The sequence below is a fragment of the Aquarana catesbeiana genome, linkage group LG08 (genome assembly GCF_042186555.1).
Source record: "Aquarana catesbeiana isolate 2022-GZ linkage group LG08, ASM4218655v1, whole genome shotgun sequence".
Classification (NCBI taxonomy): Eukaryota; Metazoa; Chordata; class Amphibia; order Anura; family Ranidae; genus Aquarana; species Aquarana catesbeiana.
The window spans coordinates 109,378,048-109,396,075 of NC_133331.1; the positions used below are offsets into that span (position 1 = coordinate 109,378,048).

The 18,028-nt window shown below is 41.8% G+C and overlaps 1 protein-coding gene across 33 annotated transcripts in view; it reads left to right on the forward strand.

Moving 5' to 3' along the window:
• Positions 1–18,028, forward strand: part of ANK3 (ankyrin 3) — a 902,861-nt gene that overhangs the window by 648,999 nt on the left and 235,834 nt on the right. For all 33 annotated transcript variants that reach the window (XM_073596276.1, XM_073596279.1, XM_073596287.1 and 30 more), the window contains one exon: positions 12,212–12,310. In XM_073596276.1, the coding sequence (XP_073452377.1) occupies positions 12,212–12,310 (99 nt within the window). The remainder of the gene's footprint in view (positions 1–12,211; positions 12,311–18,028) is intronic.

The window sequence follows — 18,028 nt, forward strand, 5'->3', positions numbered from 1 at the left end:
GCCACAGTGATGAGAACATTTGAAAGGGGGCAGGATAGATTTTTTTTTTCTCAAAACAATTAGTTTCTGAAAGTGAATGTGGTTTTGGTGCTGGAAAGTCCATTCATTCCAAAACCAAATGTTAAAAGCAAACCAAATTTTAAAGTCATTTGAACAACATTTGGCAAGTCACCAAATGTACTGGAAATTTTCATACAAATGTTTGTATGAACGTTCATTTGAAAATCTACGAGTGCATGGCGAGCTTAACTCTAAAGGCCCGTACACACGATATGAAAATCGGAAGTAAAATGTTGTCCGACGAACGATCTGCCAATTTTCGGATCATTGGTGTATGGTGCTTTTTCGACAACCGATTCCGGTTTTTCGTCAGACAAAAGCTTGATGTGCAGGCTATAACATTTCTGTCGTACGTGAACTCAACGTCCGATTTTCATTTAATTAGTGCGGTTTTCGTCCGAACAAAAATCATAAGAGCTTGCTCAGAAACGAAAGAATACATACAAAACTATTCAGCACATGACCTCACTTCTGAAGTTGTATTCTGTCGTACGAGAATTTTCGTATGGCGAGTAACCTCTTCACTTTCGACATGAGACTAGCATGCAACAAAAAACGGATGAACGGTCATTCAAAAATCTGATTGCGTGTATGAGGCTTTACACTGGGGGCTATTTACTAAAACTGGAGCAAAATCTGGTGCAACTCTGCATAGAAAGCACTCAGCTTCCAGGTTTTAATATCAAAGCTTAACTGATCAAGCTGAAGCTGATTGGTTACCATGCAGCGTTGCACCAGATTCCGAGTGCGCCAGTTTTAGTAAATCTGCCCCACTGTGTTACATTACACCCATATTCACAGGGTAACGTGGTGCCATGCAGAACCACCACCTCCCAAAGAGGGCATCCTTCTGACAAGGTGCTGGGGTTCTTCTCCCCCATAGTTCCACCCACACAGTCATGTCATTTATTTACAGAGATCTGTGAATGAGTAAACTACACGTCCTATCTGCTACCATAGTGGCAGAGGATTTGTTCCTCTCCATGGACATTTCCTCCAAGTCTCTAACTGAAAGTCTGTGCCTCAGTATGGACATGGAGCCGGAGGAAGAGCATGTCTGGCATTGCAACTGTGATCCACTGCAGGCGCATCTTCAAAATAACAAATGCACACTCTTTTATTTTTTTTTTTGCAAATATACTGTATGTGCATTTATTATTAGTTTTTTCTTTTTTTTTTGCAAAAGGTGGACTTTGCCTTTAAAGCTAAACCCCAGGCAAACCCCTATTTTTCTCTTCCGCAGTAACACCTTCAGGTGGTGTCCCTTCCCCAGCCTGCGATTGGACAGTGAAAGGAGAAGTATCAAACTAATGATCTCATCTCTCTCTCATTCTGTATACAGTATGTCCATTCTTAGCACATGAGCACTGCAGCACAACTTACTAGCTCCTTGTTCTGCTTCTTACAGTACCAGTCTGAGCTTTTCTGTCCTGGGACTGCAAGAGGCTGATACTAAGTAAATTCAGGTACTTACACTGCTTGTGCTTAAAGGATAAGTTCGCCTTTACAGAAGAAATAATGTACATATTTTGGCATAAAAAAATGTGCATTTACTATTCTTTCCTACGTGAGCCTGGGAAGCATTGCAGCTGTGATCAGTAGATCACGGGTGCAATGTGGGCTCCTGCAGACATGTCCTCTGGCTTTTAGCTCCTACCTCTGTATGGGCTTTCTGTTTAAAAGCCAAAGGACATATCAGTGGACTACAAGAGAGTTCATCAGAACCCCCACAGCCCATAGAAACTATCTGCTGCAGCGGAAGATGGTAGTTTATTCATTTACAGGAATCTGTGAATGAATGACACAGCTGTGTGGCCGGAGCCCTACACAACCACGCTGTTTTAAATAGTGACAGCAGGTGTGAGGAGAAGAACCCCCACCTGCTGCCACAGGGAGGGGGGAGAGGGGGCAGGAGCTGAAACATGGTACACTTTCCAAATGAAATACCCTAAAAACATGTTCCAGTGGTGAACTTATCCAACACATTCATTGATGTATTAACCTCCCTGGCGGTATTCCCGGGTGTGGCTTGGGGTGAATTTTCAATACCAAGAGCGGTAACCCCGAGCCACACTCGAGACTGTTTCAAACTTTATCATACCCAGGATATCTCCTAGACTCTGGTTTGGAAAGATTTAAGTGTGTTTTTCCTAAGAATCACAGGCCTACAATATAAAACGCCAAGTTTCCATGCAAAACAATGTACTGCTTTGACATTCAAAAATCTGACATAATCATACCACCGGGGAGGTTGATGAACACAGAGCTTCGCTAATTTTGGTATTTTAGATCTGCTTGGAATTCAGCTTCAAATCAGGAAGTAGGAGAGTGACTAGCTGTCATTGTGTGTATCATAAGAATGGCTGACCAGAATTACAGTACATATCTTTTGTCAAGTAAGGCAATAAACTTGCAAAAGGAATAAAAAGTGTGATACCAATACCATTTTAATAGATGTGGCTTTAAAAATTCCATTATCAGTACTTGTTATGAACCTTTAGTGTATTTTTTTTTGTTCTTGTAACAATGTCAAGCCACTGTTGTCTACAAGACATAGGGGTTCGTTTACTAAAACTGGAGAGTGCAAATTCTGGTGCAGCTCTGCATAGAAACCAATCAACTTCCAGGTTTTTTTTTGTCAAAGCTTAATTGAACAAGCTGAATTTAGAGGCTGATTGGCTACTATACACAGCTGAACCAGATTTTGCACTCTCCAGTTTTAGTAAATCAACCCTATTGTCTTAGCGCTGGTTCACACAGGGGCAACACGACTTACAGCGCGACTTAGCAAGGCGACTTCAGCGCGACTTCAGCGCGACTTGGGGCGACTTACAAGGCGACTTCAAGTCGCCTCCAAGACAGGCGACTTTCCAGTGGCCAATCAAACTACAATCCGCTCTGGGGGAGGGAGGGGTTTGCTTGAAAAAAACATCTTCTCTTCCTGTGAAGTCGCTTCACTATAGACCACGATCCGACTTGTAGGCGACTTCCATTGAAATCAATGGGTACAAGTCGCCTACAAGTCGCCTTGAAGTAGTACAGGGACCTTTTCTGAAGTCGGAGCGACTTCAGTAGCGTACATATAGACGGCTCTCATTCACTTACATGGACTTTCAGATGTCAAGCGACTTGGGGCGACTTGAGGTCTGACAAGTCGGATCCCAAGTCGCGGTAGTGTGAACCGGCACTTAGGCTCTGTTTCCACTAGTGCGACTTTTCATGCGACTTGGGACTGAAAAGTCGCATGACAAATTGTTTCCCATGATTTCCAATGAGTACCGTTCATATCTGTGCGACTTCAAGTCGCAGCGACTTCAAAGTAGTCCCTGCACTACTTTGGTCCCACTTTGATGCGACTTGAGGTCCATAGATACAGGCATTGCTTCAAATCGCGGTAAAAAGTCGCGGTAAAATCGCGGTAAAAAATCGCGGCAAAATCGCGCGACTTTGGGGACGCACTAGTGGAAACCTAGCCTGAGTCAATTCACGGATTACAGCCTTTGTGTTTGGGGGGGCAGTAGAAAAACATGGCAAAAAATATTGCGCTTGATGGCATACCCCACAACCGCATATAATGGTTGCAGCACATGGTTGCGACGTGGTTATAGCTGTTAAAACAGGCGATGAGAAAGTAGCTTAAGGCCTCTTTCACACGAGGGATCCGTATGTCCGTTTTTCATCCTTCCGTTTTCGGATGAAAAACGGACATACATTCATCCCTATGGAGCGTCGGATGTCAGCGGTGACATGTCCGCTGACATCCGACCCCGCTCCGATCCGAAAAGTGTAACGGAGGAAAAACCTACTTTTCCATCCGTTTTCGGATCGGATCGGGTGACGACGGACACTACGGTCCGTCATCATCCGATCCCCCCATAGGGGAGAGCGGCGCTCTGACAGGTCCGTAGCTGCACAGCGTGCAGCGATGGACCTGTCATCTTCCTGCTCAGCGGGGATCGGCGGAGCGATCCCCGCTGAGCAAGCGGGTGTTCACGGGGCGGATCATCACTGATCCGCCCCGTGAGAAAGAGCCCTAACACCTCCTCCCCACCTGTAAAGCTCTCTCTAAAAAGTGCTACACTGTGGATTGCTCTTCAGAGGGTGATGCCAGTGTAAACAAGCCCCACAGGAGGTGGGCTGTGTATCAGAAAATATAATCTACGTTATTTACAGCAGCAACATAATCTCAATTTTTTTCAGTGCAAAAGCCCTTGCAAAATTCTCATATATTTAAAGCAAAAGTCTAGTATTTTTAAGCCTAACATAAAGAGAACATCAAACCTGTTTAACAGCATAGATATTTGCTGGATGCAAGTCATTTATGATGCGGAGTTGTCTGCACACTACCTCTCAGCATCCACGGGTTCAGGCGTTTTGCCCATTAGTCAACTTAGCCCAAAGTGTTTTCTTTTCCAGATGTTAACCATTTAAATTTAATAAAATATTTTCTGCCATGGGGCTCCTTGTAGCACTCTTACTGTAGTAATGGGAACATGCTACACTGCTGGGAGGTAATAACCACTGACTGGAGACTTAACAAGGTTCATCACCAGAGGGTGACATTAGTCAGAAGCTGTCCTAATAAATATATGTACAAGATGAAACTGCTCTCTCAGTTGGGATTAAGGAAAAAGATGGCAGAGCTTGTTAGTATATGTTACATGCTTTGAAATGCACCCACTTTGTAATTGTACCACATTAACACACTATATTATTTTTACCACCATATCAATATATATTACATTTTAAAAAAAAACCAGATGTGGGTGTTATGAAGCACAAATTAGTTCTAGTGACAAAGAGGAAGGGTCATCTCCATTATTATTAAATAGTAGGTTAGACATTTGATACCAAGATTATAAACCTTTGAGTATAATTGCCTGCTGACATTTACTGACAGAGAAAAATATGTTTAAATACAAAGAAAGAATAAAAAAAAGAGGTAATAAAAACAAATCAAACATAAGACCTATTTTAATACGTCTTTCTAGACCAATATATACAGTATCTCACAAAAGTGAGTACACCCCTAACATTTATGTAAATATTTTCTTCTATCTTTTCATGTGACAACACTGAAGAAATGACACTTTGCTACAATGTAACGTAGTGAGTGTACAGCTTGTATAACAGTGTAAATTTGCTGTCCCCTCAAAATAACTCAACACACAGCCATTAATGTCTAAAACACTGGGAACAAAAGTGAGTACACCCCTAAGTGAAAATGTCCAAATTGGGCCTAATAAGCCATTTTCCCTCCCCGGTGTCATGTGACTCGTTAGTGTTACAAGGTCTCAGGTGTGAATGGGGAGCAGGTGTGTTAAATTTGGTGTTATCGCTCTCACTCTCTCATACTGGTCACTGGAAGTTCAACTTGACATCTCATGGCAAAGGACTCTCTGAAGATCTGGAAAAAAGAATTGTTGCTCTACATAAAGATGGCCTGGGCTGTAAGAAGATTGGCGAGACCCTGAAACGGAGCTGCAGCACGGTGGCTGAGACCATACAACAGTTTAACAGGACAAGTTCCACTCAGAACAGGCCTCGCCATGGTTGTTCAAAGAAAATGAGTGCACGTGCTCAGCGTCCTATGCAGAGGTTGTTTTTGGGAAATAGACGTATGAGCGCTGCCAGCATTGCTGCAGAGGTTGAAGGGGTGGGGGGTCAGTCTGTCAGTGCTCAGACCATACACGGCACACTGCATCAAATTGGTCTGCATGGCTGTCATTCCAGAAGGAAGCCTCTTCTAAAGATGATGCACAAGAAAGCCCACAAACAGTTTGCTGAAGACAAGCAGACTAAGGACATGGATTACTGGAACCATGTCCTGTGGTCTGATGAGACCAAGATAAACTTATTTGGTTCAGATGGTGTCAAGCGTGTGTGGCGTCAAACAGGTGAGGAGTACAAAGACAAGTGTGTCTTGCCTACAGTCAAGCATGGTGATGGGAGTGTCATGGTCTGGGGCTGCATGAGTGCTGTCGGTACTGGGGAGCTACATTGCATTGAGGGAACCATGAATCCCGACATGTACTGTGACATACTGAAGCAGAGCATGATCCCCTCCCTTCGGAGACTGGGTCACAGGGCAGTATTCCAACATAACGACCCCAAACACACCTCTAAGACGACCACTGCATTGCTAAAGAAGCTGAAGGTAAAGGTGATGGAGTGGCCACGCGTGTTTCCAGACCTAAACCCTATTAGGCATCTGTGGAGCATCCTCAAACAGAAGGTGGAGGAACGCAAGGTCTCTGACATCCATCAGCTCTGTGATGTCATCATGGAGGAGTGGAAAAGGACTCCAGTGGCAACCTGTGAAGCTCTGGTGAACCTCATGCCCAAGAGGGTGAAGGCAGTGCTGGAAAATAATGGTGGCCACACAAAATATTGTCACTTTTAGGCCCAATTTGGACATTTTCACTTAGGGGTGTACTCACTTTTGTTGCCAGCGTTTTAGACAACGAATTGCTGTGTTGAGTTATTTTGAGGGGACAGCAAATTTACACTGTTATACAAGCTGTACACTCACTACTTTACATTGTAGCAAAGTGTAATTTCTTCAGTGTTGTCACATGAATAGGTATAATAAAATATTTACAAAAATGTGAGGGTGTACTCACTTTTGTGAGATACTGTGTATATATATATATATATATATATATATATAACACATATTGTGTTACTGTTAATGTCCTTATGTATACCCCTCTAGAGCTGTAAACATTTTGAAAATATTCAAAAGACAGTGCAGCGCTAAACAGTCCATAAATCAAATCAAAATGTCCATAGATCAAATATAAAAGACAATCCGTGAGGTCTTTAGTGATGAACTACAGATACAATCATGCAAGTGGCTTCGTGGGAAAACGAACCTCCACCAATAGTAAGAATGGCAGCTCACCTCACAGACTGTTTAGCGCTGCACTGTCTTTTGTATATTTTATTTTAGGGATTTGAATTTTGACCCTTAGTGTTCAGCAGCTTTTATATATATTGGGGTCATTTTATTGCGCTGATTTGTTTTTCTCTTTACATTTTGAAAATATTTCTTTCACGCCATTTTGAGCCCCTAAAATTAGATTTTTTTTATAACTTCATGGTTTGCAAGTGATTCTGCAGGAGGTACTTCAAAGGAAAGGTTTACTTCTTGATTAACAGCGCCACCCTGTGTACAGACAACTGCTATTACACTAGTTTCAGTAGTTATAGTGTTTGATTACTACTATTTCTGAGTAGTATGCTTCTTTACAAGTTGACATACATCATTGACAGTATTTAGGATTCAATGCTTTATCGTTTCCTTGGGTAGACTTAAATACTACTTAAATGTGTTTGTCTAGTATAAGAAGGTGCTAGATGTTTGCAGCTTCCCAGGATTGTTTGTCTGAATTACAAAAAATAGCAAGGGGAACAGGGCAGGATGTTTTGGCTAGCTACGGGGCCTATAAAAACCGTATAAAAGGTTGAAGAATTGCTACTTAATTTTTTTTCTATACGAAAAGCATACTTCATTTAATAGGATGGAGAGGTCGCCTCATGATTATGAAGATGGCAGTGGGGAGATTTAATAAAACTAGAGAGTGCAAAATCTGGTGCAGTTCTACATAGAAACCAATCAGCTTCCAGGTTTTAGCCCACGTTCACATTGGGCCGATTTGGCATGGCAAATCGGATCCTAGTGCCGGCAATGGCACTTTGCAGCTCCGCACCGATTCCCAAAAGTAGTTCCTGCAGTACTTTTGGCAACTTTGGGGGCGATTTCAATAGAAATCTGCATGCATAAACCCGCACAGATGTCTGTCGAATCGCCCCTGAAGTCAGACAGAAATGTCGGTTTGAAATTGTGCGAGTTCAGCTGAACTTACACGATTTCAAACCAGCATTTCAGTGTGACTTCGGGGGTGATTTGACAGACATCTGTGCGGGTTTATGCATGCAGATTTCTATTGAAATCGCCCCCAAAGTTGCCAAAAGTACTGCAGGAACTACTTTTGAGAATCGGTGCGGCGCCGCAAAATCAGTGTCCCACCGATTCGGACTGTGCTATTGCTGGCAATAGGATCCAATTTGGCATGCGATTTGACATGTCTGACCACTGTTGCAGTGGTTTTGCATAGAGCAGCCCGGATCCTCCTCTTCTCTGGTTCCTTTTCGGCTCTCCTGGCCCCTCCCTCTTGTTGGGTGCCCCCACAGCAAGCATCTTGCTAGGGGGGCACCCGAGCCAAGTCACAGTTCCATGTGTCCATTCAGACACGGAGCTGCAGCCCGGCCCTGCCCCCTTTCTATGCTCATTGGCTGACTGACTTTGATTGACAGCAGCGGGAGCCAATGGCGTCGCGCTGCTGTCTCAGCCAACGAGGAGGGGAGTCACGGATGGCCGAGACATTCCTACAACATCGCTGGTGCTAGAGGAACCTCAGATAAGTATTAGGGGGGCTGAGGGGGGCTGCTGCACGCAGAAGACTTTTTATCTTAATGCATAGAATGCATTAAAGGGTTTGTTAACCCAAATATATAAGACTATGCCAGCCCCTCTATTAGTGGGCTGTTTTTCAAAAACAAGCATTCTAAATACCGAATTTGAGCTGTCTTCAGGCTGGTCACATGACTCGTGGACACTTTACCGCTGCGATGGATGTCTTCTGCGGGAGGGGCCGTGATCTCCCTCTGATGTCAGCCGGGGAGATCACGTGGCCGCTCGTCTCTTCCGCAGAAGCTCTGTATCGTAGATTCAGGTGACCGGCCTGAAGACCGCTCAAATTTGGTATTTAGAATGCTCGTTTTTGAAAACTACTCACATAGTGTGCTATGCCACCCTCTAATAGAGGGGCTGGCAGTGACAATTTTAGGTTTTTATTTTACAATAATAGCGGTGGGGGGGGGCAGGCCGGAGACAGACAAGGGAAGGAGATGACATGCAGGAAGGTAGGGGTGAGGGGGAGCAGAGGGGAAACCAGCGTATGATGCCGGGACATACTCTGACCATGGTGGTCAGGGCTGAGCAGCCCTGATTTTCATGGTCACGGCAGAGAGGGGATACAGTAAGTGCCAGGTTCAGGGAGGTTTTTTCACAGTTTAGAGGGGGGAAGATTACACAGCACGAGAATTATTTACAGCGCTCCCAACCCACCCCAAAGATACTGCTTTCAGTACTTTTAGGTCCTGCAAGCGCACGGCCCCAGTGTGAAAAGACACACTGCAATGCATGGGAGGCGCTTTTCAGAGGCCAACGCCTGAAAACCGCCTCAGTGTGAAAGTAACCTAACTCTCCCCCAATGTGTTCATCTTTAGCACATTTTTTAAAAACCTAGTTTTTATGTTTGTTTTCTTTTTCTCAATTTATTTTCTCTGCAGTTTGCCGTTCTCTTTCAGTAATAGGTAAAAAACAAACAAAAAAAGCACTAGGTATCAAAGTGTGCCAAAATTGCTATGGTAAACAACCCACGTTTCCAAAGTCGAAAAACAATCCTTCCTGATTCAATCCTACACAATTCTGTTCTAAAAACAAGAGGACATTACAGTTTGTCTTAGGGCCAGTTCATACCACATGCAGTCCAGTTTGTTTTTTTTTCTGCATCAAAAACGGATGGAAAGTAGGTTATATGGTTTCCAATGGCATAGTTGACACCAGTGCGGTCAGTTCCAGGGCTTTCCAGTTCCAGAAAAAAAAGTAAAACATGCTGCATTTTTCCTGCACTGGACTGTACTGGAACGCAGTAAAACATATAAAAACGCATCAGAATGCACCGGACCACAGTACAGTGAAAAAAGAAGAAAAAAAGCATCTGGAATGCATCCGGAAATGCCTCATAAACATGCCAAAAATGCGCATGCAGAAACGCATCCGGAACAAATCTGGAGCGCGTTTTTGTGGCATGGACCAGCCTTTAGTCTTTGCATATACTAACTAAAAAAAGGCATATGCAACATTTCTTCTTGATCAGCCTCAATGAATGGGGGGGGGGGGGGGTGTTTTACCTCTGAAAAGCTTTGCTTGTCTGTTATTGGGTACAACCCAAAAGAATATCCATAGTGTACATAAGGATACGTGTGTATGGCATCCTATTTGCAGATCGTTTGTTTTTAGAGCAGAGAGATCACAATGTTCGTTTTCAATGGGGTACGGTTGTTTTACTGCCCCCAGTGCTTGATAAGGTAAGCATTCTACTGCAGGGGATAAGGAAGTGCATATGTGTTAGGCTAGTGTTGGGGGTGTTATAACTGTTAGAGCTAAGATGTTGTTAGGGGGCAGCTTCTCACTTTAAGAATTAGGTTCAGTTCAGGTAGGGGAAGGTTAAAGTCGTAATAAATTCTGTAAAAAAACTAATTATGTTCAAGTATGTATTTTAATATCTTTTTTTTTTTTGACAGTTGTGTTTCTATTTTCTGTTATGCCCCGTACACACGGTCGGACTTTGTTCGGACATTCCGACAACAAAATCCTAGGATTTTTTCAGACGGATGTTGGCTCAAACTTGTCTTGCACACACACGGTCACACAAAGTTGTCGGAAAATCCGATCGTTCTAAACGCAGTGACGTAAAACACGTACGTCGGGACTATAAACGGGGCAGTGGCCAATAGCTTTCATCTCTTTATTTATTCTGAGCATGCGTGGCACTTTGTCCGTCGGATTTGTGTACACACGATCGGAATTTTCGACAACGGATTTTGTTGTCGGAAAATTTTATATCCTGCTCTCAAACTTTGTGTGTCAGAAAATCTGATGGAAAATGTGTGATGGAGCTTATACACGGTCGGAATTTGCGACAACAAGGTCCTATCACACATTTTCCGTCGGAAAATCCAACCGTGTGTACAGGGCATAAGAGGTGGCTACATTTGTTTTCCATGGTCCCACTGTATGTTGGAACAAAACCACCTTCTCTTATTCCCTCCCAAGATAGACAAGGGACTATGGATCTGTAGTATGTATAGAGTAGTGCATATGACCACAACTAATGTGCACTGTTCGTTCCTAACACACAGAAGTGAGAAGGAAGAGAAGAGGTCTGGGAGCTCACAGAGTATGTTGCATAGAAATCAATTTCATGAAAAATACATTACAGGGCCATTAAAGTGACAGTAAAAGTAAACAATATCTTTATTCACCAAAAATAATCTATACACATCCACATCTTAATGGCTCTATATTCTATGTTTCATTAAATTGTTTATAGGTGTGTTTTTCTAAGTCTTTGTATCTTTCTCTGCGAGTTCCTGAACTTCTCCTTTACCCCCTACTTCTGTTTGTTTAAAATGAGCAGTGCACTTTGGTTGTGGTCATGAGCACTGCCCTCTGCACACTACACTTCCCATAATCTGCTGTCAATCACAGCCAGTGAGAAGAGAGCTTGGGGCAGGGCTGAGCCACGCTCTCTGCGTCTTATGGACAGAGAAAGCCAAATCAGGAGTGAGCATGCACGAGTGCCCCCATAGCAAGTGGCTTGCTGTGGGGGCACTCAGCAAGGGGGAGGGGCCCAGAGCGTTGAGGGGGGACCCAAGAAGAGCAGGATCAGGGCTGCTCTGTGCAAAATTATTACTCAGAGCAGGTAAGTATGATATGTTTGTTTTTGTTCTTTTTTTAATTTCCTTTACAAACCCTTTAAGTAGTGAATGTGTATGGAAAAGCTGTGGTGTTTTAGTGTTAGGGAGTTTAACTTGTTAATTATACTTTAGACAGCTTTAGGATCTTGACTGGGTCTTAGCACTAAAACCTAACTTCTTTTGACCATCCACATTAAGTCCTAGGAGTAGCCTCCCATTCTAGGGCTGTTGTAGGTCAGATTTTTGACCATCCAGTGCATATAGTGCAAGTGCTGTTATACTATTACTGGTACTAATATATGTATTCCAGTATGTTGCATGCGTAAACAGTTACCTTTAAGGAATATTGCATAACACACATTAATGCTTTCTAAATCCATCATCCCTCTTTTAAGAAAGTTGCTTGAAGTGAATACACTGGAGGTAACACACATCAGTTGGCACACACATCAGTTGGCACACTGGGAGATGGTTTGCCAGCTTCAAGGTCAGATAGGAATACACATAGCTAAAACTACTCATGGAATTAAGTGCAGATGAAAAAAAAAGGTTCTGATTCATACAAACTTCTTCAGTAACTAAAAACTTTCTGCTTTTCTAGGATGGTCTGACACCTCTTCATTGCGGGGCAAGGAGCGGCCATGAACAAGTTGTGGAAATGCTACTGGACAGAGGAGCTCCTATTCTTTCCAAAACCAAGGTTTGTGCAACTATGATCCACAAAACAGAAGCAATTCTGTACGTAGAGAAAAGCAGAAATACAATTCTGTATGTAAAGGGGGGTTAATAAAATAATCAAAATATTCTAGAAATAGCAGAATTTAGAGATCATGCAGCCCTAGGCACAGAAATGATGATGCTCTTGTGTACACATGCAATCCTTCTCATCGGGCATGTTACATAATTATTTGAAGAAGCTTTAGATTAGAATGTAGAGGTAGTGTGCTGTCTGTTTTTTCTCCAGAGCTTCAGTTGAATTGTAAATGCCCCAGCCAAAACCCTGCAGAGAAAAGCAGGAAAGGGGGGTGGCTGTATGGCCTATGCTCTAGCAGACATATAGCATACAGTTGTGTGGCTTCTCTGTGTTGCTCCTGCATCCTTTGCCTCCTTGGATCTGCTGTTGAATTTACATTTCCAGGGTAGATCAGAAATAGTAATGGTAAATCAAAATGAATCATGCAAGACAGGCCAATGAAGTACCATATAGTAAATGTGAGTGAGGTGAGATTACTGCGCTAACCTGAAACGTAAGTCTAAGCAGCTAACACAAAATTCAACAAATTAAAACAGATAACACATGGTGTAGCGCTAGAACAAGATATTGACATATAAATCATGTGCAAAATATATCATACAATGCAATAATTAAACCACATTGCTTAATTAAAGTGCAAAGAGTCGCTGATCGACCAAATGAAAATGCAAATAGTTAGATGGTGAATAAAGTTCATATAATGGTAAAAAAGGAAATAATTAGATGGTGAATAAAGTTCATATAATGGTGTGTTAATGCCACAATATGCTAGAACAGTCCACTCGGGGAGGAGGGATCCGAGATGTGGTCCAGTACAGGGGAGAAGATGCATGAAGAAACCCAAAAAGCCACAATTGGATCACCCGGGATAGTGCGTCCTTGGCCCAATTTTGGGGGTAAATACTCTTACCGGATGGTGTGGACACACATGCCAGCGGCAGGGGGTCAATCAGTCAGAAAATACTGAATAGGTAGACTCCGAGATGGAACACTGGACCTCGTACACCGAAAGTTGAAGCTGAAGCTCTGGTGGAAATCGTCCAAAATGTGGATGGTAGAAATCATCCAATGTATGGATCAGCAAATACCTTTCCTTTTCAATCTGCAGCTCTTTAATTTTCTGATTCACCGTCTAATTATTAGCATTTTCACCATTATATGAACTTTATTCACCATCTATTTGCATTTTTATTTGGTCGATCAGCGACTCTTTGCACTTTTGCACTTGGCACTTTAATTAAGCAATGTGGTTTAATTATTGCATTGTATGATATATTTTACACATGATTTATATGTCAATATCTTGTTCTAGCGCTACACCATGTGTTATCACCATAGTAAATCCTGCCCTGGTTGTCTGATAGCTTGGAAGGAAGCCACCCAAACATTCCATACAGGATAAAGGGCTCCATTGACTAAGCTATACCGCACGTGTCTGTTGCCATTATGAATGCTATTTTCATCCATGTGACAGTATTTTCATCTTTCATCAGTGGTCGTTGCTGAAAATAGCAGTTATGGCAGATAACATCTGTTGCATCTTTATAATTTAAACCTAATCTTGAAAATTTTGGGACAGTTGGAGTAGACGGTGTCAGGTGTCAATGAGGTTTCCCTTTAAACCCCTGACCACAGATTTTATGACCAAGCATATCTATACACCTAATGTAAAAGAAGTGCATTGTACAAGTTTATGTTGGTTTTATAATGTTGTAAGAATTAAAAAATGTTGATGCTGGCTTCTATGTGAAATGTCTAGAGTCTAGAGCAGGGGTCTCCAAACTATGGCCCTCCAGTTGTTAAGGAACTACAATTCCCGTCATGTCTGTGAACGTCAGGGTTTTACAATGCCTCATGGGACGTGTAGGTCTGCAACAGCTGGAGGACCGTAGTTTGGAGATCACTGGTCTGTTGCTGAATGTATGATATACAAAAAAAGGTAGAGACCAGAATTTGGAAAATCACATGACAAATTATGTCATGAAAATATTAACATATCAGATTGAGTTAACACCAACAAGGCCTTGTTTGCATATATCAATTTGGGGAAAGGTGTACATGGGTGGCTGGAAACCACTCAAGCTCTACCTGCACATGGCTGTACGTAGCACGGCCTCAACATGTGCCGTAGTGGGTCTTCTGACTGCATTTTTCAGGTTGCAGAATCTTTGATAAGGGTAGTAGGAATTGTAAGCATTCACTCCTTGGAAGTTCTGCTCACAAGGTTCAGTGAATCCTAAAAGTTGTGAGTAAGAGGGTTGATCTTGAACAGGCATGTACCAGTTGACCTTAGGCAGTGTCATGCTGCCCAGGTACGAATACATTTTAAAAAACTGAAACAAACTAAGAGAATAAACCATTTTTCTTATAAAATAGAGGTAAAAGACAATGATCCTCACCTATGGAAAGTAAAACAAATGAAAACGTTTTCAGAGCAGTTACCAGATTTTTTCATTTTTAAGCTGGCTGCTGTGATCAGCTTGTCCACTTTTGTTTTTCTTTCTGTTGTATACATGGGACTCAGTTACACAAAACCAAATGGAGTAGTTACAAAGGGGTTTAGTGTGTTTCCCAGGCAGGTAATTACAACTAGTGAAGAAAGTCATAGGAATATGGAAGCTGTCATTGCTTTGAAGGTTCAAGCTTTGGGACTGTCATCCTTCTCTTTCTTTCATTACTATGTGAGTCACAGGCCTGGAACAAGCATTTGTATATCAGGTGTCCAAACACTGTATACATTTTCTTATTCAGTGTTAAATAAGTGAAGAGTAAGGATGACAACCCAGCAACAGGAATCTTCAGAAGCAAGTCCTCAATATTACTATAATACAAATAAATGGGGCCAAACTAGAGTTTCCCAAAAAATTATAAATTTGTTGTCACCCCTAGGAATATCTATATTCCATAGAAATAGACTATCACAACCTTATTATTCCCCCAACATAGGATGTTCTAACTGTTCAAAATGTAGAACAAAAATACATAAAGTAACTGAAAATGTTATGATAATACAACCTCCAAAAATGAAAAATACAAAAAAAAAATGTTTATCCCCTGAGGGTGCAATGGACAATCTAAGATATTGTACACCTATGTTTGTCTGTGTACAGGTGTAGTTCCCCAGTTCAAAGATCATTGCTGTATCCCCAAAACAAAAATATCAAAGATGTGTTCATAAGTCATCTGGTCCAACAGAAAAGTTCACATACACAGAGTAACAGAGAACAGTGCAGCTGCCTGGAAACTAGGGGAGTAGTAAACCCTCATTATAGTAACAGAGTTATTTACCCTATTAATGCCATGGAACTCTCTAGCAGTGGATTTCTTAATATGGTCCTGGCTTCTGCTTGGGGAAAAATCACCAATATTTGAACTGGAAACTTCTGTGCGTATATATTTTACAACATTGTACATCTGAATGTGAATGTGTAGGATATCTATACAGCTCTCAGAATTTGAATTTATCCATTGTCTGTGTGCTGTAGAGGCCTTCTACTGAGCTACCACCAGTCTATATAATTTGATGGATACAAGTGCAGATGTGCAAGTATTATCAGTGATGAACAGCAATGAAAACTGTACATACCCATATGGGTGTGCATTGATTGGAGGTATCCCTCTCATCTCTATTCTACTAATATAGAAATACCTTTAGATGTCATTCTACAAGTGACTCTGACTTGAGAGTTACAGTCCCCATTGAGCATTTTTTTTGCTAGCATCCTGCAATGAGGTGTCTGGCTGCATATTAGGTTGGTCCTACATGAACCTATGCTTAGGCTGGGACTATAGCAGGCAACTTCCAATCATATTGCAGCAGTTATTTCAGGTTTTGACGAATGGTTTTTGTTGGCTTCTACATTACAATAGAGTGGTCTTTACAGTATATTTGAGGGCCAGGAGACGCCTGGAAATTTTTTGGATGGACAATCATTGCCATTATATAAAGTATAACTAAAGGAAAAAAATGTTTTGTTTTGGATGGAGCGGAGAAGCATTTGAACACCTATCAGATTTTATTGCTGTTAGAATAATTAGTTGAGTTGAATTTTCTTTGGTTTTGGTTTGCATGTGCTGCCCTTCCATGTGCTCCTTGCTGGGAAGGCCAGTTATAGGTGGGGGCAGTGGCCAGTTGTTTGTTACTGATATTGGTGAGGGGACACACTGGACACCTTTGCTGCCATTCTGCTATGTGCTGGGTGTCCAGTGTGCCCCTGTGCCTTTAAGGAGGGATGGGCTACCTCCAGGCGTGCCTTGGAACGACTCTGCTTACTCATGTATTAGCAAATGTGTGCTAACTAAACCCCTATTTTTAATGCATACTGTTAGACAGGGTAATTCGATTGGTTGCAGACTGGTTGGTGAGTTGAGCTGGGAATTTTCGTTTTGGTTTTGTTTTGTATGTGTTGCCCTTCCATGTGCTCCTTGCTGTAAAGGCCAGTTATAGGTGAGGGCAGTGGCCAGTTGTTTGTTACAGTTTTTGTTGCTGCCTGTGTCCCTGTTAAGGAGATTTATACTCTATATTTGTCCTGTTTACCATTATCATTGAAGTGAAAATAAAAGAAAATACCAAATTTTGGGTTGTCCCCAGAAAAGTAATAGAGGAGAAATCTTCTAATGGGCACTAGTTCTGGTGATCTGAGGCTCCCCAAGAGATTCCCCAAATTTGCAGGGATTTCCTCTCACTTCCTGTTTGGGCTATGGGGCAGGAAGTGAAGGTAAATCTCCCCATTGCAACAAAGAAGGCAAAAATAAACCTTGCAGGGGTTAAAATCCCCCCTTACTCTATCTAAAATGAAAAAAAGTTTTGCCTAAAGTTCTAGTTTGAACAGTTGAACAGGTCATATAAGATCAAATATATTTTGATTCAGAAACTTTTTTGATATTTTTGGAAATATTTCTCTTATTTAGAGTTGCCATTAATTCCTGTGGTTGCCTTAGTTTAAGGTTTTAAAAGGTTAAGCTTGAATACAGGCAAAAATTTAAATTGAAGCGCCATATCACTGCTAAGAAACTAAGAAGTCCAGATAGGTGACCAAAATGCATTGGCTACTTTTTGGATTGTCCCCCTGACTGTTACTGGAATAAAGTTGTACCTCTTAGCAGTGGTGTGGCACTTCAATTTCAGTTTTTGTTAGATTACACTGAAAGTCAACATCAATACCTTAACATAGCAATACCACTGGGATAACCCTGTGGGCCCAGCGCTATTTTTCTACTTTTCTCAACTTGAGTTTGTACAACATACAAGATGGTTTATTGCAAACTAAGGGATTATCATTTGTAACTGTTTTTAGCTGTTTCCTTTGCCCCATATATATATATATTTTTTTTTTTTTCAAATATAAACTTTATTCAACTCCAAACAGGGGTGAGGGCCCCGCGATACAAATATAAATGAGTACTGGTGTTTTGTTACATTTGCTATAAAGAGGTCACATAAATTCAAGACAATATACCATGTATATGTGAGCATGAACCCTTGAAACATGTGAATATCTTTGGTGTGTCACTTTATTAGTGCAAAATATCTTTATGCAAAGTTCTACAGCATCAGGGTGTCCCCCACCTACTTTTTCAACTTTTCTTTTAGAAAATGGGAATTAAATTCCCTGGGCAGGTAGAGGGGTAAGGGTAGGGAGAAGGGATGTAGAAGGGGGGGGG